General features: G+C 37.7%; 1 protein-coding gene across 5 annotated transcripts in view; it reads right to left on the bottom strand.

Annotated features, from left to right (window-relative positions):
* The window catches only part of ABCB1 (ATP binding cassette subfamily B member 1), a 210255-nt gene that overhangs the window by 74641 nt on the left and 112570 nt on the right, over positions 1–23044 (bottom strand). For 2 of the 5 annotated variants that reach the window (XM_043965966.1, XM_043965961.1), the window contains exons 3-5: positions 19216–19301; positions 15137–15188; positions 3927–4095 (exon numbers count right to left, since the gene is read on the bottom strand). In XM_043965966.1, coding sequence (XP_043821901.1) covers positions 3927–4095; positions 15137–15188; positions 19216–19295 — 301 coding nt within the window. In that variant the 5' untranslated portion in view covers positions 19296–19301. Of the gene's footprint in view, positions 1–3926; positions 4096–15136; positions 15189–19215; positions 19302–19392; positions 19599–19752; positions 19994–20341; positions 20470–23044 lie in introns of those variants that run through there. The other 3 variants (XM_043965963.1, XM_043965962.1, XM_043965964.1) reach the window with 3 other exon arrangements.

Below are 23044 nucleotides of genomic sequence, written 5' to 3'. Positions count from 1 at the left end.
TTTGCCTTAAATCACATGCCCCCATTTCTTCCTTCACCCTTGTCTCAAATGAATATGTACTTCTTCTCCTTGACAAGTTTAACCATTCAACAAGTACCCTTCATCCCAACACCTCCCATCTTTTCCAGTGTACTACCTCCTCTACCATCCACATGAACTCTAACTTCTCTCTCCTATTCCTCTCTTTCTCCTTCCCCTCTTTCTCTCTTCCCTCTCCCTCCACCACCTATACTGTCCCACCTATCCTTAAAAACCCTATCATTTGATCTCACAATCCCTTCTACCTACCATCATTTTTCTCTCTTCCCCTTCTTGGACAAATTCCTTGAAAGGCCATCTATAATGGGTACCTCCACTTCTTCTGTCATTTTCTTCTAAACCCTCTAGAAGCTGACTTCTGACCTCATCATTCAACTGAAACTATTCTCTCTCAAGTTACCAATGATCTCTAAATTGCCAAATCTTATAGCCTTTTCTCAGTCTTTATCCTTCTTGGCCTCCCTGAAGTGTTGTTTTTTTTAATACTATTGATTATTCTCTTATCCTGAAGTCTCTCCTTTTTTGTTTTCATACATAGCTATCTCCTGATTCTCCTCCTATCAGCCTGACTACTTCTCAGTTTTGTTCTTCATCCAGGTCATACCCACTACATCATGGGTGTCCCGGTGGGCACTCTTTTCTTCTCCCTCTATACTACCTCATTTGGTGATCTTATGAGCACCCATGGTCTTGATTATCATCTCATACTAGTTTCTAGCCTCTCTGCGCTGGGTTCTCATCTCATATTACCAAATGCCTTTTAGATATTTCAAAATAGGGGCAGCTAGGTGGCACAGTGGATAAAGCACCAGCTCTGGATTCACAAAGACCTGAGTTCAAATCTGGCCTCAGGCACTTACACGTACTAGCAGTGTTATCCTGGGCAAGTCACTTAACCCCTGGTGCCCACCCCCCAAAAAAGATATTTCAAAATAGATTCCCTGTACATATTCCAAATCCATAATGTCCAAAATGCATTCATCTTTCTCTTTCAAACCCTCTCCTCTTCCCAACTTTCCTATTACTATTGAGGTCACCACCAGGTGCCCTGTTACCCCGGCTTATAACCTCCATGCCATCTTTGACTTCTCCCTCACACTTATCCCATATATCCAATGTGTTGGATACCTTCACAATACGTTTCATATTTGTTCCCCTTTCTCCACATAAATAACTGTCATCCTGGTAGAGGCTCTCAACACCTTATGCTTCGACTACTACAATAGCCTTCTCGTTGGCCTCTCTACCTCAAGTCTGTGACCACACCAATTCATCTTCTACTTGACTAACCAAACTGATCTTCCTAAAGTACAGCTCTGATCATGTCATATACCTACTCAAACTCTAGGGGCTCCCTATTACCTCTGGGACCAAATATAAAGTCATCTCATTTAAAGGTCTTCAAAGCCTAGCTACATCCTATCTTTCCACTCTTATATTTTATTCCTTTCTATGGACTCAGCTACACTGAGCCACTTGCTATTCCTTACACAAGACACTCCATCTCCTGATTCCATGTCTTTTTACTGGTTGTCCTGTATGCCTGGAATTCTTTTCTCCCTCATTTGCGCTTCCTGGTTCTCCTGGCTTTCTTCAAGACCCAGCTCAAACCCTACCTTGCTAAGAGGTCCTACCTTCCTGCCCACCTTCCCCGCTACCCTCCACTACCACTGCCTTGCCTTTGAGACTAAAGTTCATTATATATACATACATATATGTATACACACATATATACATGTACGTATACATACACATATATAGTATTGTCTCCTGATATATATAAAATGTGTTGTTGTTGTCTCCTGATATATATACACATTATATATTATATGTTATTTATATATGTATTTTATCTCTATCTCTATCTATATCACCCATACCTATACCTATGAAATGTATGTCATTATTTGTCAATTGTCTCATAATATATATACACATATATAATATGTACTTTATATCTATATATGTATTTTATCTATATACCTATACCTATACCTATAACTATTTATTTGTTGATTGTCTCCTGATTAAAATGTGATCCCCTGGAGGGCAGAGACTCTATTTTTGCCTTTCTTTTCACCCCAGCATGATGCCTGGCACATAGTAAGTGCTTAAAAATACTTGTTGGCTGACTAACTCTTCGATCCTTTAGGGTAAAGTCATCCTTGGAATTATAGAAAGGTAGACATCACCTCTTTAGCATCACAGTTTTCCATCAGGTGACTGTCACTCACTAATACTTGGGCAGAATCCTAGCCTTGGAAATTCTGACATTCTCAAATTTGGCTCTGTTTCCTACAATTTCAGTCTCTATCAATAGCACCACCATCTTTCCAAAGCACCAAGGTTCAAAAATCTCAATGTTTTCTATTATTCACTACTTTATTCCTATATTCATTCTGTCCCCATAATCTACTTACTTTTTTTTTTAAATCATACATCTGGGGGCAGCTAGGTGGCACAGTGGATAGAGCACCAGCCCTGGAGTCAGGAGGACCTGAGTTCAAATCTGGTTTCAGACACTTAACGCTTACTGGCTGTGTGACCCTGGGCAAGTCACTTAACCCCAACTGCCTCACCAAAAAAAAAAAAAAAAAGAAAGAAAGAAAATCATACATCTGTTTTACCTTCTTCCCCTTTGTGACCTTCTGTGAAAGTCTTTAAATATCCATGTGCCTCAGCAATTCCATGGAACTTATCTACTACATTAACAGATGGGGTTCAGTGTACACAGATAGAGAGAGCCCTTATTCCCAAACCATACTAACTTAATCCCAGATTTTTAATGTATTCATATATCTTTCTCTTTCTTTTCATTTCTAACTCCCCCTCCACCAACCATTTCCTTATCACCTCACGGCTGGGTTAACAGTTTCCTGGTTGGAATCTTCAATTTCCCACACTTTTAATCCATCCTGAATTCAGCATCCTTAATGCAGCATGTCAACAAACTAATTCTGAAACATGACTTTTATTGTGTCATTCCTCTTGTTTCAAAAGCCTCCAAAATTCCCTCTTGTTCCTATTAAATCTAAACTCCTTAATCCATCTTTCAAAACCTTCCATAATCTGACCCACTCTGCTCATATAATCATAGTCATCATTACTCCCTTTTATGCACCATTCACGCTCATAAATGCTGATGTCCCTCTTTTCCACAAATACATCATGCTCATCCCTGCCCTTATGTCACTCATACTGCCTACAACACTCCTTTCCTCTTCTTTTCCAGCCTAAACCCTGCCTACCTCATCTCACCTCTTCCAGTAAATAGTTCTAAAGCTTTAACTATTCCCACACTATTGATCAACTATATCACATACTTTAATTAATTATATACTTTCTTCTATTTCTTGTATAGGGTTAGAGTTCTGTCTAGAAGTAGAAGGAATTTGAGAAACCATCCAGTCTAACCCCCCTCATTTTTAAAATGAGGAAACTGAGGCAAAGTAACTTTCCCACTGCAACACAAACATTGTATCTCTTGTCTCTCAAGTAGGTTTTAAGTTTCCCCAAGGAGGGGGACTCACATCTTCTAATTCAGTGTCCTATATGACACAGTGTTCAATAGACACTGCACTGGTTTGTTTTGAAACTAAGTGGTACAATGGAGAAAATTCTAGACTTTCAGTCAGGAAGATTGGTCTTAGTCATTTAGTAGTTGGGTGACCACGGACAAGTCAACTTCAGTCTCCCTCAGTTTCCTTTTCTGTAAAATTGGTAAAATAATTGCATCTACCTCCTAAGATTGTTATGAAGATAAAATGAAATACTATTTGTAAAGTGCCCTGCAAATCTTAAAGCACCATATACTTAAAACACTGTTTGTATTATATTCCAATTAAAAGAATAATAATAGTGTCAACTCAAGGTGATGGGATACTTACTTGAATTATTCAGGGTTAGATTACTTTGATTTCTGTTTCCCATAGATGCAAAGCTATCTGTCATTTCCCCAAAGACGAGCATCATGAGAGGGAGTCCCGCTCCATGTATAATGGCTGCAGCTGTCCCCAGCACGATGTATAACTTATCCAGCCAATCAGAATATCGAAACTGGGGTGGGGAACATATAAAATAGGAAAATTAATTTGCATAGTTACAAAGATAAAGTATTCAGTGCATACCTCTACTGAGTTCTGAAACTGTTCGTTTCATTTACTTGCTCATCTTTTTCTTATACTACATTATAGAAATACTTGTTTTATTCCATAAATTAAAAGTAAAATAATTTTTAAAAATTTCATTTACTTGCTCACATGTTCTTGGAAGGCTTGAATGGAACAGTGCACAGAAAGAGAGAAACATGATTTAAAATGATCATATCAGCAATATGTCTCATAGACCTTATAAGCCAGATTCAAAGCTCTTTTTTTGAGAAAGTTTTCCTTTAAAAAGTATAAACACTATTCTATTCATTTTTTTTGAATGTTCAAAGAGGGGGGAAATGGTTTAGTCCCTTCCTCAAAGATACAGTTTATTCAAGGCATCTGACTTTAGGTACAAAATGGGAGAGTTTGTTAAAGAAATCTTTTTAACATAAATTGGACCTTGATTTAAAAACAAAATGGAAGGGGCAGCTAGGTGGTGCAGTGGATAAAGCACCGGCCCTGGATTCAGGAGTACCTGAGTTCAAATCTGGCCTCAAACACTTGACACTTACTAGCTGTGTGACCCTGGGCAAGTCACTTAACCCCCATTGCCCTGCGCCCCCCCCAAAATGGAGTGATTTAAAAAACAGTCATTAGAATGACCTTTTCCATATCAGAAAGGGAGTCATATACTGTGTATACATCATTTATGCCTACACATGGAAGAAAGAAAGGGAGAAATGGAAGATAGGATTATGAACTAAGTAGGAAGGTTTAGAAAGCAATTTACATCTTTCCTTGGATACATCTTAAGTAGCTAAAAAGAGCAAAGGTAGGGAGAGCAGAGTATGCTGCTGTGGAGATAAGGGTGAATTCTGAAGCTTTATGATACCCTAATTAGGTGGCTGCTAGACTTTGATACACCTGGCAGCAGGTTGCCAGAGCAAAGAGAGATCTCAAGGTGACTCAGTGAGAGAAACTGGTTATTCAGAAGTTAGGACCCAAGGGAGGACATTGGGTAGCAAGGAATCAAAAACCAAGGGACAAAATCTAAGCAACCAACAACATAAGGCACAGTACTGTACAACAATATGGTAGCAACTCCTGATGCTCTTTTACTTATTGTGTGTTTCCTGCTATGATATGAACCAAGTACCAAATTGTATTAGCCTGGGAAAACACCTTACTAAAGTATGGAACAAGCAGGTAGAAGCCAGGGACATTTCTTTTTTCTTTTTTCTTTTTTTTTTTTTTTTTTTTGGTGAGGCAATTGGGGTTAAGTGTCTTGCCCAGAGTCACACAGCTAGTAAGTGTGAAGGGTCTGAGGCTGGATTTGAACTCAGGTACTCCTGAATCCAGGGCCGGTGCTTTATCCACTGCGCCATCTAGCTGCCCCAGGGACATTTCTTAAAGCAAGATGAGAAAAATTAGTTAAATACAGTTTTGGGGCTTTTTTTTGAGATAATTGAAATTAATTGTGAGAAGGATACTTAAAGTATAACTAGGAATTGACCATGTATTAGGGCGCAAAAACATCATAGTCAAATGTAGAAAGGCAGAAATAGTAAATGCATCTTTCTCAGATCCTGATGCAATAAAAATTACATGTAATAAAGAGCCATGGAAAGGTAGACTGAAAAGCAATTGGAAACTAAATAATTTCATTCTAAAAAATGTGTGGGTAAAACACCAAATCATAGAAACAATCAATAACTATATCCAAGAGAATGACAATAATGAGACAACATACCAAAATCTATGGGATACAGTCAAAGCAGTGCTTAAGGGAAATTTTATAGCTCTAACTGCTTAAATGAATAAAAAGGAGAAAGAAGAGAGATCAATGAATTGGGCATGCAACTTAAAAAGTGAGAAAAAGAACGTGAGAAATCCCCAATTAAATACTAAATTAGAAATCCTGAAAATTAAAGGAGAAATTAATAAAATTGAAAGCAAGAAAACTATAGAATTAATCAATAAAACTAAGAGCTGGTTTTATGAAAAAACCAATAAAATAAATAAACCACTGGTTAATTTGATTAAAAAAAGAAAGAAGAAAACCAAATTACCAGTATCAAAAATGAAAAGGGTGATGTTACCACCAATGAAGTGGAAATTAAAGCAATAATTAGGAGCTATTTTGCCCAACTGTATGCCAATAAATTTAACAATCTAAATGAAATGGATAAATATTTACAAAAATACAAACTGCCCAGGTTAACTGAAGAGGAAATAAAATCCTTAAATAAGCCCATATTAGAAAAAGAAATTGAACAAGCCATTAATGAACTCCCTAAGAAAAAAATCCCCAGGGCCAGATGGGTTTACAGGTGAATTCTACCAAACATTTAAAGAACAATTAATTCCAATATTATACAAATTATTTGGAAAAATAGGTGGAGTTCTACCAAATTCTTTTTTATGACACAAATATGGTGGTGATACCAAAACCAGGCAAAGCAAAAACAGAGAAAGAAAATTATAGGCCAGTTTCCCTAATGAATACTGATGCTAAAATCTTAAATAAGATATTAGCAAGAAGATTACAACAAGTGATCATCAGGATAATACACTATGACCAGGTGGGATTTATACCAGGAATGCAGGGCTGGTTCAACATTAGGAAAACTATTAACATAATCAACCACATCAGTAAGAAAACTAACCAAAATCATATGATTATCTCAATAGATGCAGAGAAAGCTTTTGACAAAATACAACACCCATTCCTAATAAAAACACTAGAGATCTTAGGAATGTGTGGAGCTTTCCTTAAAATAATAAGCAGTATCTACCTAACACCATCAGCAAGCATTATAAGCAATGGATATAAGTTAGAGGCCTTCCCAATAAGATCAGGGGTGAAACAGGGATAACCATTATCACCCCTATTATTTAATATTGTACTAGAAATGTTAGCTTTAGCAATCAGAGAAGAAAAGAGAATTAAAGGAATTAGAATAGGCAAGGAGGGGGCAGCTAGGTGGCGCAGTGGATAGAGCACTGGCCCTGAAGTCAGGAGGACCTGAGTTCAACTCCAGCCTCAGACACTTAACACTTACTAGCTGTGTGACCCTAGGCAAATCACTTAACCCCAATTGCCTCACCAAAAAACAAAACAAAAAAAATAGGCAAGGAGGAAACAAAACTATCACTCATTGCAGATGATATGATGGTATACTTAGAGAATCCTAGAGAACCAACTCAAAAATTACTTGAAACAATTAACAACTTTAGCAAAGTAGCAGGATGTAAAATAAATCCACATAAATCATCAGCATTTCTATACATGACCAGCAAAGTCCAGCAGCAAGAGATGGAAAGAGAAATTCCATTTAAAGTAACGGTAAATAATATAAAATACTTGAGACTCTACTTGCCAAGACAAACCCAGGAACTCTATAAACACAATTACAAAATACTTTTCACACAAATCAAATCAGATCTAAAAAATTGGAAAGATATCAATTGCTCATGGATAGGCTGAGCTAATATAATAAAAATGACAATTCTACCTAAATTAATGTACTTATTCAGTGCCATACCAATCAGACTACCTAAAATTATTTTATAGAGCTAGAAAAAATAATAAAATTCATCTGGAAAAACAAAAAGTCAAGAATCTCAAGGGAAATAATGAAAAAATGCACAGGAAGGTGAGTTAGCTGTACCAAATCTGGAGCTCTACTATAAAGCGGTAGTCATCAAAATTATCCAGTACTGGCTAAGAAATAGAGTGGAGGACCAATGGAATAGGCTAGGCACAGGAGACACAGGAGTAAATGACATTAGTAATGTACTGTTTGATAAACCCAAAGACCCCAGCTTCTGGGATAGGAATTCAGTATTTGACAAAAACTGCTAAGAAAACTGGAAGATGGTATGGCAGAAATTAGGCATAGACCAACATCTTACACCTTATACTAAAATAAGGTCAAAATGGATACATGATTTAGACATAAGAGGTGATACCTTAGGTAAATTAGGAGAAAAAGGAATAATCTACCTTTCAGATCTTTGGAAAGGAGAGCAGTTTATGACCAAACAAGAGATAGAGAATATTGTGAAATGGATGATTTTGATTACATTAAATTAAAAAGGTTTTGTACAAACAGAAGCAATGCATCCAAAATTAGAAGGGATGCAGAAAGCTGGGAAACAATTTTTATGGCCAGTACTTCTGATAAAGGCCTAATTTCTAAAATATATAGGGAACTAAATCAAACTTATATGAATCCAAGTCATTCCCCAATTGAGAAATGGTCAAAGGATATGAACAGGCAGTTTTCTGATGAAGAAATCAAAGCTATCTATTGCCATCTGAAAAAATGCTCTAAGTCACTATTGATTAGAGAGATGCAAATTAAAACAACTCTGAGGTACCACCTGACACCTATCAGATTGGCTAATATGACAAAAAAAGGAAAATAATAAATGTTGGAGAAGCTGTGGAAAAATTGGAACACTAATGCATTGCTGGTGGAGCTGTGAACTGATCCAACCATTCTGGAGAGCAATTTGGAATTATGCCCAAAGGGCTATAAAGCTGTGCATATCCTTTTACCCAGCAATACCACTTTGGGGTCTTTTTCCCAAAGAAATCATAAAAAAGGGAAAGGGACCCACAAGTACAAAAATATTTATAGCTGTTCTTTTTGTGGTGGCAAGGAATTGGAAATTGAGGGGATGTCCATCAACTGGGGAATGGCTGAACAAGTTGTGGTATATGAATGTAATGGAATTCTATTGTGCTGTAAGAAACGATGAGCAGGTGGAGTTCAGAGAAACCTGGAAGGATTTGCATGAACTGATGATGAGTGGGATGAGCAGAACCAGAAGAACATTATACACAGTATCATCAACATGTGTTGATCAACTGTGATAGACTAGATTCTTCTCACCAATCCAATGGAACAAGAAAGTTCCAAAGGACTCATGATGGAAAAGGCTCTCCAAATCCAGGAAAAAAGGAACTGTGGAATATGGATGCTGATTGGACCATGCTATTTCTTTTGTTTTTGGTGCTGTTGGTTTTCTGATTTGAAGTTTTTCCTTTGTGCTCTGATTCTTCTCATATAACATGACTAATGCAGAAATATGTTTAATGTTATTATATATATATATATAACCTATATCAGATTGCCTGCTGTCTAGGGAAGGGGGGAGGGAAGGGAGGGAGGGAGAAAAATTTGAAATTGGAAATCATATATAAACAAATGTTGAAAACTATTTCTACATGTAACTGGAAAATAATAAAATACTTTTTTTAAAAGTATAACTAGGCATCTTTTAAAATTTTTTAAGTTTTACCTGACTCAAAATAGTACTTAAAGTTGTGAAAATTGGAATGGCACCCCTGCTGGAGAGATTCTGTAGGGAAGCTCTGCCATAAGGAGAAAGCATGTGATTTAGAGACCATGTGACTTTAGCGTCTGGAAGTTACATCTATAGAAACACCTGGGGGACTTGTCAGTCAGAGCTACCAGCCAATTAGCTTGGAGCTGTGTGTGTGTGGACGGCCCTGTTTCCTGTTGGGGAGGAGGTTTTCTGGGAGGACAAAGGAGCAATCGAGCTCTTTCACCGGGTACCTCATTCTGAGTGGAGCTGAGATGCTGGCTCCCTGAGATAGATAGATGAAGGAATCTTGGGCTCTTTCTCTCTCCTCACCAAATTCTTATGCTTCTTAATAAATACTTAAAAGTCTAAACTCCTGCTAAAGCTTATAATTTATGGTGACCACTCATTAGACTTTTAGATAGTCTAGCTAGAATTTTAGCCCCATACAGATAGCAACCCTTACAAAGTTATATAACCTTATCTTATGTAACAATTATCAGTTTTCTTATCCATAAAATTGTTATAATAATTGCACCTACATCCCAAAGTTGTTATAAGGAAAAGATGAAATAGTATCTGTAAAGCACTACATAAATGCTACTATTATTCTATTTCAGTTAAAATTATAATCAGGGCAACTAGGTGGCTCAGTGGATAGAGCACCAGCCCTGGATTCAGGAGGACCTGAGTTCAAATCCAGCCTCAGACCCTTGACACTTACTAGCTGTGTGACCCTCGGCAAGTCACTTAACCCCAAATGCCTCACCAATATAAATAAATATAATTTTTTTTTAAATGGGGAAATAAATAAATACTGTCTGTCCTGGTTTCCTTATCTGTAAGATAAGCACTATAGTAACTACCTCCTGGGGTTGTTGTGAAAATGAAATGAAATATTTGTAAAGCAATTCATAAACCTTAAAGCACCACATAAATGCTAGCTATTATTATTATTATCATCACCATCATCATTATTATTATTCCTTAACTGTTAAGGACATCTGACACTGCAAGACTAGCAAACTGTCTACCTACAATACACCTTTTACATTGTGTCTTTTTTAATTTCATAATTGTCTTTCTGAAGGGAAAATTTAAATTTTCCCTATTACGTTTAAATGCTAGGGGGGAAATCAATTTTCTCCATTATTAACTCACCACCAGCATTTTCCAGGTAGAAAAAAAAAATCCAACAACCTTGTTGAGACTTAGTTAACAAAAGTAAAGTTATTTTGTCTTTTCATGAAGACAATAAAGACCAATAGCATTGGCAAACAGCCTCCCACCCAACAACTTTTGTTAATAAGCTCTATGTTTTGTGTACAGGTTTTTACAAAGTTATTCATGAATTATTCCTATAAAGACACAAATGAAAGCAATGACCCCAGGACTATTCCAGTTGGTTGCCTCAAATGACCTGTGTCATTCCAATCCTTTGTGAACTTTGCTCGTTGATCCTTTTCAAATTTATGTGAGTTTTGCCTGTCTATTGCTACCATTTATTGGTCAAAGGATACGAACAGGTAGTTTTCTAGGAAGAAATGCTAGTTATCAATAACGATGTGAAAAAATTCTATAAATCACTAATAATTAGAGATGTGTAAGTTAAAACAACTTCAAATCCTTCAGACTGGCAAAAATTATAAAAGAGGAAATGATTGTTGCTTGAAGGGTTGTGAGAAAGTAGGCAACCTAGTAAATTGGTCCAGCCATCCTGGAAAGCAATTTGGAACTATGCCCCAAAAGTTAGTAAACTGTACATAACCTTTGACTCAGCTATATCACTGCTAGACCTATATCCAAAAGAAAGTTTCCTAAATCTAAAAGGTTATCTATGTTCAAAATATTTTAGCAGCCCTTTTCACAGTACCTCCAAACTAAAAACCAAGGATGTGCCCCTCTTGGTGAATGGCTAAACATATTAGGGTATATGAATGTAACATTATTGTGGCCAAAATGATAAAAATGGACAGTCTCTGAGGAAACTAGGAAGACCTTTTATGAACTTATGCAAAGTGGAATGAGTAGAACTAAGAGAATAATTTATACGATGGTAATACCATTATTTGAAAGACTTTAGAAAGCTAATCAGTCCAACGATAAACCACAAGTCCAGAAGATTCAAAATAAACATGCTATTCACCCTGTGCCAGAGATGTGATGAAGTTAAATTTCAGAGACACAGAGATATTTTGTAGAATTGCCTACATGGGTATTTGTTTTGCCAAACTATGCACGTTTATCATGAGAATTTTATTTTGGGGTGAGTTTTTTTGCTGTTGTTGTTCAATTGGGGAAGAACGGGCACAGTTTATGAATTCTGATATAAATATACATTTATGCATAAACATATATACATAAATTTATAGGTAAATTATTACCATTTATCACACAAATAACAGGTATGTATTATAAAGCTCATAAAACCCCTGAGTTTTCCCTATTTTGTGCTGTTTACTATAAAAGAAGAAAAGTCAGCCTCTGGATTAGAAATTAAGACCTTTTAATAGACCAATACATCAAAAAAGCTTATTGTATAAAGAAGGAAATATCACTTAGAAATTTCCCAGAGTGAAGCAGACAAGTGATTTTATCCCATCATCTCCCCACAAACAGAAATACAAAGCAGATACTAAAGCATCAACATGTCTATCAAAGGATAGTGGAGATATTAATAGGGAAAAGTACTAACTTCCAAACTGCAATTAATTTGGTTATTATCTTCTAACCCACAACTGCTTGTGCACACATTAAGTAAGCTATCCTTAACAAAGAGCCTATATTGTTTCTCAGTTTTTCATTAAAGTTGTGAGTGATGATGCTGCCATGAGAAGTCTTCCCTGTGTGGCTGATTAGGTTCTTAGTTATATTCCCATATTTTATCTTGGCCTCCAATAGCGTAAATCTAGCAAGAAGCAAGGGGGGGCAGCTACGTGGCGCAGTGGATAAAGCACCAGCCCTGGATTCAGGGGGACCTGAGTTCAAATCCAGCCTCAGACACCTGATACTTACTAGCTGTGTGACTCTGGGGAAGTTAGAGAAGTCAGAAGAAGGAGAAGGAGAAGAAGAAGAGTAGGGAGCATGCCAGCAACACTCATAAAATTCCTGTCAATTTGTGTGAAACAAGGATGCCCACTGTCACCAATATTATTCAATATTTTATTGGAAAACTTAGCAATATCAATAAGAGAAGAAAAAGAAATAGAAGGAATCAGAATTCGCAATAAGGTAACAAACTATCTCTTTTTTGCAGATGATATGTTGATATATTCAGAAAATCCCAAAGCCTCAACTGAAAAGTTAGTTGAAATAATTAATAATTTTAGCATAGTAGCCAGATATAAAGTAAATCCAACATTTATTATCAGCACTCCTATATGTCACAAACAAAACTCTGCTAAAGAGATATCCCACTTAAAATAATTGTAAAAAAATAAAACACCTGGGAGTATGCCTGCTAAAACAAACCCAGGAACTACATAAACAAAATTATTTTGAAAAAAATCTTTTGATACAAATAAAATCAGATTTAAATAATTGGCAAAATATTAACTGTTCATGTGCGGGAAGGAACAATATAATAAAAATGACAATTTTACCCAAACTAATCTACATATTCAAGGCTACCTCAATTAAATTACCAAAATTTATTTTTACTGAATTAGAAAAAATAATTTAAAAATTCATTTGGAAAATACCCAAAAAGAATATCAAAGGGAAAATAAAAAAGTAAAGGAAGGAGATTTGGCAGTACCAGATCTTAAACCATTATTATAAGGCAGTAATTATCAAAACTATCTAGTACTGGCTAAGAACTAGGTAGATCAGTGGAATAGAGTAAACATTCAATCTACAGCAGCAAATAAATATAATAACCTTATATTTGACAAGTGTAAAAACTTAAGATTTGGGGATAAGAATTCAGTATTTGGTAAAAATGAAATTCCTTATCTCATCTTGAGATCATAGGGTCATAGATTTAAAAATGGAAAGGCTCTTACTTCATATAGTCCAACCTCCTCCTTTTATAGATGAGGAAACAGACCAGGAGAGGTTAAATGATTTTCCCAAGGGAACCCAATTAATGGCAGTCAGGATTTGAACTTTGATCCTGTAAATTGCAAGTTCATCACTCTTTGTACTACACCATGTTGCCTCTAAGAAAAGATCAATAATTATTCGTTATAAACCCTAAAAGCTTCCTGTAGCAATTGGGATAAAGAAGTTACAAGGCCTTTGTAAATCCCAGATATTCTTGGCTGTTCAGCATATAACTGTTAATGGAGAGAAGCAACAATAAGGTCCAAACAGGGATCCATTATTGATTATTCTCATAAATGTGAGTAACAAGGATTTGTTTCCAGTCTAGCAAACTGTCAAAGTTGTTGCATAAAAAGGTAATCCCACCATCACTCATTGTTCACAAAACTCCTCTCTCTCTCTCTCTCTCTCTCTCTCTCTCTCTCTCTCTCTCTCTCTCTCTTTCTTCCTTTCTTCCCTAGCCCCTTGCTTGGATTGATCCAGCTAAAGATCATAGACCTAGAATCCAAAGAAACAATGGAGACCACCTAGTCTCACCTCCTCATCTTCCCAATGAGGAAATGAGAGCCAGAGAGATAAAGGATCACACAGGCAGTAAGTAGCAGAGTTAGGATGCACAGAATTACAAATGAAGGCAGAGCTAGCTGAATCACAAGTAATCAGTAGGTACAGTAATAGTTACACTGATGGACTTAGAGATAATAATAACACCTTTGCGGTGCTAACAAGCACAACAGCCAATAAGTTTGTGAAGGCTGTATCTCCTCCTTGCTCAATGATTTCCTTTGGCTCCCTATTACTTCCAGGATCAAATATTCAGTCCTCTGTTTGGCTCTTAAGCTTCTTCATAACCTGACACTTTCTTACCTTTCCAGTCTTGTACCTTACTCTGATCTCCACACTCCATAATCTAGTGACAGTGGCTTCCTTGTTGTTTCTTATACAAGATACTTCATATCCCAACCCCCTGCAATTTCTCCTGTGCCTGGAATTCCTTCCCTCCTCATTTCTGCATCCTGGTTTTCTAGAAATCTCAACTAAAATCCTACCTTCTGCAAAGAATCTATCCCAAATCCCCTTAATTCTAGTGCTTCCCCCTGAGATTATGTTGTTTATTCTGTTTCTACACAGTTGTTTGCATGTGATCTGTCCCTGTGACTGTGAGCTCCTTGAAGGTAGAGACTGTTTTTGCTTTTCTTCGTGTCCCCAGAATAGCAGACATCTAACACAAAGTAGGTACTTAATAAACACTTGTTGATATAACTTGCCCAAATGAAATAATGTGCTCCATAACTCTTAGCTATGATTATGATGTTGGTCACACTACTCTATATTCTGTCATTTTCATACATCTTACCAGAGGTTAAATAAAGTCAATACAATTCAACAAGCATTTATTACATACTTACTATATGTGTGGGACACATAGTGCTAGCTACTACGAATACAAAAATAGTAAGAGAGTCTCTGACCTCTAACAGCTTATGTTCCCTTCCACTCCGGTTCTTATAAACTCTTTCCTAATACAATACTACCCATATCTAAATGCTAGCATAAACATGATAAATATAAGCATGCAAAGAAGGAAATCTTTTCTATTTGGAATCACAAAGAGACCAATAACTCACCATTGCGAATGTACTGACAGTTGGCTGTATTTCTTTTTTCTTGCCTTTTTTGCTAGAAAAAAAAAAACAGGAAAACAGGACCAGAAAAAGCATCGATCATTTTATGCTCATGGAAGAAGGAATATACAGTTCCTGGTTTTATTTCAACCTAAGTAGCCTGCCCATGAAATTAAATTTGTGGTTTAATTAAATTTAAAACCACTCATTTCTTTTACCAGCAGTTGATGTGAGAATAGTTGTTTCTAGTTTGCTTATTTGAAAACAAACCTCCAGTATTCCCAGTATATTTGTCATATACTTCCCACAACAGATTTCCCACATATCCTACTTGGAAGCTAGCATTCTATGTCCTATCACCATGTCCAAATGGGTGGAGCTTCAAGAAATACAGTTGAACACTATACAGATATGTTTAAAATACACTGGAAGTTTCTTTTAATTTAATAAAAATCAATTAAAAAGACAATTAGCTAGTAAATCATGCACACAGGAAACAAAAGTATAATACCATAAAGATGTAATTTTGTAAAACCGGGAAACAAAGATCACTAAATAATAATGGCAAAAACCTTAACTTCACATTTATTTAGCACTTCAAGGTTAACAAAGTACTTTCCTCACAATTCAGTGAGTAGATTATATAGGTATTGTTACTTCCTTGTTATGGAAAATGAGGCTTTGAACAGCAAAGTGATTTGTCCATTGTGTCAGCAAGCATTTGAAACAGCCCTACAATTACATTAGACTGCTTCTCATTAAAAGTAACTAATGGGGGCAGCTAGGTGGCGCAGTGGATAGAACACTGGCCCTGGAGTCAGGAGTACCTGGGTTCAAATCCGGCCTCAGACACTTAACATTTACTAGCTGTGTGACCCTGGGCAAGTCACTTAACCCCAATTGCCTCACTAAAAAAAAAAAAGTAACTAATGGACTACCCTCCCTCACCCCCACCTCAAAAACCCCAACAACCTCAAAATAGTGTAATTGGAGAGATAATAGGAGAGCTAAAAGGGGGAAGAGTCAAACATCCTATTTTCACTCTACTCTGATTATTGAATGCCTTGCTAATGTCCCAAGGGGAATCATATTATACTAATGTCTAAAACTTAAATGGGAGAGAAAAGCTAGGAAAAGAACAAACCACTTAAATAATTTAGGCCTAAAATGATTTCTCTCTAGCTTATGTTTTCTGAATATTTACATCAAATATACTTTTCCTTTGACTAATAGGGTACTCATAGATATGAGATAAGACATGTCACATAAATCTATTTATCCCAAGAATAAAAACAAATTAACTTGCTCTATATGAAGAGAGCTGATACAAACTAGCTACTCAACAAGGGGCAAGTCATACACTCTCATAGTCTCAGGTTCTTCATCTGTAAAATGGGAATAATCAAGTGCCGACCTCACAGGGTTATAATGAGGCTCAAATGAGATCATTTATATGTGAAGTGCTTTGCAAACTTTAATGTACAATATGTATGTTGTCGTTATTTAATATAATAATAATTAATTAATTGATGATTACTTAATTGAATTACTCATGAAACCAAAAGTACCACTATACCAATAGAAGTTATTATTTTAAAAAGACAGGTCTGTAAACAGTTAAAAGCTCTTTTTTCCAAAAGCAAATAAGAAAGCATTAAGAGGAAAAAGACAATATTAAAAAAGCTGCTGCTTCTTTATTTCCCTGACTAGGAAATAATCTTCAGAAAAGATTAACTTGCATCATTAATTATTGTAAAAGGTGTTAGTGTTTTAAAAATAGAATTAAAGGTGTATATAACATTTCTGACAAATGACTATATGACTCAGTGGGAAGACCTGTATAGGGAGGGAGCCTGGTAATAGCAACAGACATACTTGGCTAAACACCCTCAATGCCCTAGCTCAGATGCACCTCCGGGAAGCCAACCCTAATCAGCTTAGCTAAAGTGATCTTCCCTCTCCTTTAAAATGTCTTAGCACATTGGGTGTGCCACAGTTGGGGCATTTAGCATTATATATATATATATGTATTTATCTCTTTTTTTACTTTAAAGCCTCAAAGAGTCTAAGAGTCTGTTACATCATTGCTCACTCCAAAATCTGCCTCCTTTCCCAGAACATCACTTTGTATGTGGGAGTGGGGTACAGGGAGAGACCACTATAAAAATGCTAGATAAATGAATATTCAATCGTACTGAAAGCACCCAGAAATTCTTTATAAAACTATCTTTTTAAGTTTTGTAAATAAAGAGATAGGTGACATTACCAAAAGATAAAAAGAATTTTAGTTACTTATTTTTGTTCCAAGTCAGTGTTATTTAATTCAAAGCAACAGATTATAGCTTTAAAAAGAAAGGATAAAGACTATGAAAGGGCTGATAGAAAATTAAGATTTTGGTTTGTAGATTATTTTAGTTCTGGGGGTCCAACAACATTCTCCCTTAAAATTTCCTAGGTTGAATTGTATTAAATCTGGACACAACTAGCTCTCTATAAATATATGTTTTTAGCATGTTTATGAAGGCTTTTTAAAATTAAGCACTTCCCATCATGATTATTAGCTTATAAACCCCTTGAGGGCCTTTCTTTGTATCCCCAACACTTATTAATACAATTCCTGGCATATATCATACACTTAATAAAATGTTTGTTAACTTATTTACATCAGATTTTTCTGAAAATATAATAAAATTCTTTTAAATTTAATCACTTTATTTATTTTGTGGCTAGATTTATCTAAATCTGAGAGGGGAAGATTCAGATCCCCCACTAGTATAGTTTTGCTGTCTAAAATCACTTGAAAACCACTAGAAGAAAGCACTTTTCAAAGTAAGCCTGGAATGCTGAATCCTTTTACAAAGTGTAGCCTCTTTCTAAAAGGTGAATAAATCATCTCTAACCTACCACTTTATACATGGATTTTTGCCCTGAATATTGGATTTCCCTATGGTCAGGTACAGGTGTACCAGAAGAAGCTTTAGGTGGCTATGTAGACAGAAACATTCCCTTTCACAGGCCTTGTGGTGCCCACATTTCCAGTTCTCAATGAGACTGGAATTACTAACTTGCCAAGTGTGGCTTATTTTTAGCCTATCCATGGAAGTTCCAAACTGGAACCAGGAGCTTGTTTACAACTTTTCTTCACTTTAGGTTATCCTAATGTCATATCCCATGCCTTACTAGTAGACAATTTTTTCAGCAGATAGATAGATGATAGATAGACAGATAGATGATAGATGATGATGATGATAGATAGACAGACACAGACAGATAGATAGAGAGATAGAGAGAGAGATAGAGAGATGATAGAGATAAGTAGAGGGAGATGGAGATGGAGATAGAGATGATAGAGATAGATAGAAATAAATATTTGGTCAAACCATACTAATTGAGAACACAGCTGTAACATTTCAAAAGGCTGACTCTTTTGACCATAATTCAATTTCCTCATAGACTGGGGGGAGGCGATGCAATAAAGTTAATTTCTGGACTAGTTTTGTTTTTACCTTTACAGTATTTCCTTACTCTTTTTTTTTCTTGTACACTAATAGCATACGTTCAGAATTACCTCAAAACATCCTCCCCAGTCCGTCCTCATTTCTCATCCTTCATCTCACCACTGTTTGACCTTAAAAAGCACAAATACACTTAAAAACAAAATCTGTGCTTTTTCTCCCTTCCCCTTTAAGGATTTCTTCCCTAGAAGTCAAGTATATTAGTCACCAGTTAAAAATAGCGTCCTGGAGTGTTCCTTAATTATATTATCTCCTTCATTGATTCTCATTTCGGGGAGCCCGTGACTCTGCATTTTTGAGGCACGGGGCTGTTTTGCTCCTGATCAAACAGGAAACAACAAGTTAACTTCTAAATGCATGGTGAGAAAGTTAAGTATGCTAACAGATATTCTAAGATGTGCGTGCTTGTTCCCAGAATCACATGCATCTTACATGAACTTCTTTCTAACCACAGGAAACTATTTACAAAGGATGTTGACTGTGGATTTTTTTTTTAAAGCAAACTAGGAAGTAGACCTCAATTACTTTTTTTTAAAGACAAGTTTATCATAAAAATGAAAAAACCACCTTTTGCTCTCCGATTTCGAGTCTGCGCTCTCTTCCGTGGGGCTTCTCGCCGAGCCATTGCTACCGCCTTCCCAACTCATCTCAACCTAAAAGAAAACAGCGAGAAAAAAGATGAACTCCAATTCCATTTTCGCGACAGAGGAAGGCCAGACTGATGGGGAAAGCCCGGATAAGGACCCAAAAAGACGCCTCCGCCCCAAGAGCGAGTATGATGGAAGGTGCAGCGCGCCCCGTCGGGCACCCGCCCAGGCTCCAGCCTTCTCCCTGCGCTTCTACTCAATGAGTCACGCTGTCCGCGCAAGAAGGGGCTGGAGAGAGAAAAGTCCAGCTCCACAGTGGCACCGCTGAGGACGGTCAATTTCACAAAACTCCCCAGGAGCATGGCTGTGACTAGAACCCCGGGCTGCCCCACCCCCAACCCGACCCAGGACAGCGCAGCCTTTCATTTACAGTGTCCTGGGGGAGGGGGAGTCCAATGAGGGGCTGGACGGGGGCAGGGCTCAACTTAGGGGTCTCCCTGGGCCTCAGTTTGCTCACCTGTGAAGTAAGCTCTACCGTTGTAAACACTAGGAGCCTAGTATGTCCCAACTTCACCTCTGAACCTCTGAACCTCAGCTGTCGTAGCGGAACGGGGACTGGACTTTGCTCGCGACCGCTTCACCTACCCCTTCCCCGAGGCCCACCCACGCTACCCTCTGTTGTTAGTCAAGACGCTGCTGAAGGCTGCTCTTTTTCCTCTTCTTCCTCCTCCCCTTCAGTCCGATTTTCCCAGGGGATTTGGGTGTACTCTGTCCCCAGGACAACAGCACCCAGTGGGTGCAGAATCCCCGCTCTGGGGCATGGGCATGGGCATGGGGCTCCTCCCCACATGGTTGGTTCTGCCCAGGCAGGGCCCGCGGCAGACGTTGTGAGCACGGTGACTCCAGAAGCAGACCTCTGCAAGCACATCTCTGCCGTGGCAGCCGTCCTCTCTCCCTACCCCTTTAAAAGCCAAAGACTGGAGGGACTGCCCACCCTCTCGCTGGGCGGCCCATCCCTTTGCTGGCCGCTGTGCCCTTGAGCTCTTTCCCTTCTGTCTATGAGCTCCCAGGCTCTCCCATTGCCCATCCCTGGGCCATGCACTGACCTGGCGTCTGCTCTCTCCAGTACACAGTGGAGGTTCGATGTTGGAAGAGGAAAGAGAGCAAAAGCATGCACTGGAGATTTATGGCTATAGTCTAGCAGGCGCGTCTTTTAGAGCCAGGACAAATGAGCCCGGACTGCTGGTGGAGAAACTCTTGAACCTGTAGCAAGCTGTCCACACCCTCTTAAGCCCAGCCAATCAGCCCCAGAGCTCAGCACTTTGGTTTGAAGACTCCAGTTTATTAAGGATTGATATTAAAAAAAAAAAAAGATTTAAAATAAAATATATAGGATTATAAAGGAAACCACTTTTTTGGAAATACCATTGTGAGAACATTTTAAAAATTATACCCAAGTTCATGAAACCCCAGGTTAATAATTTTCCCTCTAGAAGTTTTCCCAGGATTATGATAAGGGAGATGTGGCTAAAATGCAAGAATGGAAAATATGGAACTCCTTGGTTCAAATCCATCCTTGGATATTTAACAGCTGTCTGGCCATGAGAATGCCACTTAAGCTTTTGGGGACTCAGCTTCTTCATCTGTAAAGTGGGCATAACTGCCTTCCCCCAGCACCTACCTCATATTGTTGGATGGTTTACAAGAATCTCTGAAGAACTCTGCACACTCTAAGCACTGGTAGGGGCCATTAACTGATTGCCTAGCTGTCCTAATCTACATAAATGTATGATGTCAGTTTTTTAAAAAAGATTTTCTGCCTTGGTGATAATATACCAAAAAGGGGAATTTTGCAAATTATCTGACTGTACTCTAAGGGAGCAGAACAGAACTAAATGCAACTGCAGTAAACTTCTTTAAGAAATAGCAACTCCCCATTGAATGTTAAGCACTCTGTACAGTGGGCACTAGGGGGTCACACAAGTTAGAATGCTGGCCCTGGCGTTCAAATCTGGCCTCAGACATTAGCTATGTGATCCTGGGCAAGTCACTTAACCCTGTTTGCCTCAGTTTCCTCAACTGGAGAATGAGCTGGAGAAGGAAATGGCAAACCACTCCAGTATCTCTGCCAAGAAAACCCCAAATGGGGTCATAAAGAATCAGACATGACTGAACAACTATGTATGATGGATGAATATTGGTGCTGCTATATCTTTTTAGTAGTGCAATCACTGGGATACTAAAATCCTTGAAACAATAACCTAGAAAGAAAGTTAGTTTATTTCACTTTTCTGTCAGAGTTTACAGGAAAAAAATACTGAATTATATCTTTTCAGATGTCATGGGGGAGGGGAGGGGAGTGTATTGGACAATGATTCAAATCTCCCTAGCTCTGCTACATATTACCTGTGTGACCTTGGAAAAGTTACTTAATACCTCCAGGCTCCTGTATAGTAGGGAGATTGGAGTAGTTGAGTTCTAAGGTCCCTCCCAACTCTAAGTCTGTCTTATGGTGTGGTGGGACATCTGTTAATTTCCTATAACTCTCCCCTTTCCAAAAAATCTCCATTGACTTTTTTATGGTTGGTTTCCCCTGCCTTTATTTAATTATTTTTCACCCATTTAGGCTAGTAGCACTTTAAAAAAAACTTTCATTGGTAATTTAAAAAATTAAAACTTTGCAAATATCCTTGTTTTCCTCAGAATTATATACTGCTACCTCTAGAGAGCCTCTTCAGATTAAAATCTGCTTACTAATATTATATCAGCATGGCAGGGGAATACCTGACTTCAAATCCGGCCTCAGACACTTAACACTTACTAGCTGTGTGACCCTGGGCAAGTCACTTAACCCCAGTTGCCTCACTAAAAAAAAAATGTATATATATATTATCAGCACAATAGGAGTGGGCATAACACATTTAAGTTTTGTCTCATTATCTCCTTTCTTCTGCTTAATTTTGGGGGGGGGGGCAGGGCAATGAGGGCTAAATGACTTGCCCAGGGTCACACAGCTAGTAAGTGTCAAGTGTCTGAGGCCAGATTTGAACTCAGGTTCTCCTGAATCCAGGGCCAGTGCTTTATCCACTGTCCCACCTAGCTGCCCCCTCTTCTGCTTAAATTTCACCAAGAGATTTAAGTATATGACCCTAAGTGAATGAACAGTAACTTTTCATTGTATCTTCTGGCTATTGTTTCTACCTCCTTACCAGAGATCTCCAACTTTCATTTGTTTGGTCATTTTTTTTCAGTCATGCCCAACACTTTGTGACCCCATTTGGAGTTTTCTAGGCAAAACTACTGGAGTGGTTTGCCATGTCCTTCTCCAGCTCATTTTACAAATGAGTTTACTGAAGCCAACAGGGTTAAGTGGCTTGCCCAGGGTCACACAGCTGGTAGGTGTCTGAGGCCAGATGCTCCCCTAATTGCCCTTCTTGATTTCTGTACAAAATTCTGATTCATCATTTCATAACTTCATAAATCTCCAACTATGAATTATTCCAACTATATGAATTACTTGTCAATAAGGACACACACCTTCATGCCCATTGTCAAGCCTCCAACCCATTGCTCATCCTGTACCCCTCCCTTACATGTTCATTCCCCTTCTGCCTACCCAACTCCTACCCACTTCTCAAGGACTAAGTCCAAATTCTATCTCCTCCCTCGAGTACTCCAAATAAATGTTGGTCTTTCCCTTCTTTGGATGACTGAACTCTGGACTCTCTAAATTATAGGCACTTTATTATATTAATGATAGCTGACTTTCATAAGGCTCTTTAGTATTTACAGAGCACTTTTCTCACTAC

The sequence above is a fragment of the Dromiciops gliroides genome, chromosome 5 (genome assembly GCF_019393635.1).
Source record: "Dromiciops gliroides isolate mDroGli1 chromosome 5, mDroGli1.pri, whole genome shotgun sequence".
NCBI lineage: Eukaryota > Metazoa > Chordata > Mammalia > Microbiotheria > Microbiotheriidae > Dromiciops > Dromiciops gliroides.
The sequence above is the reverse complement of the archived record's forward strand: the minus strand, read 5'-3'. Positions and strand labels throughout refer to the sequence as shown.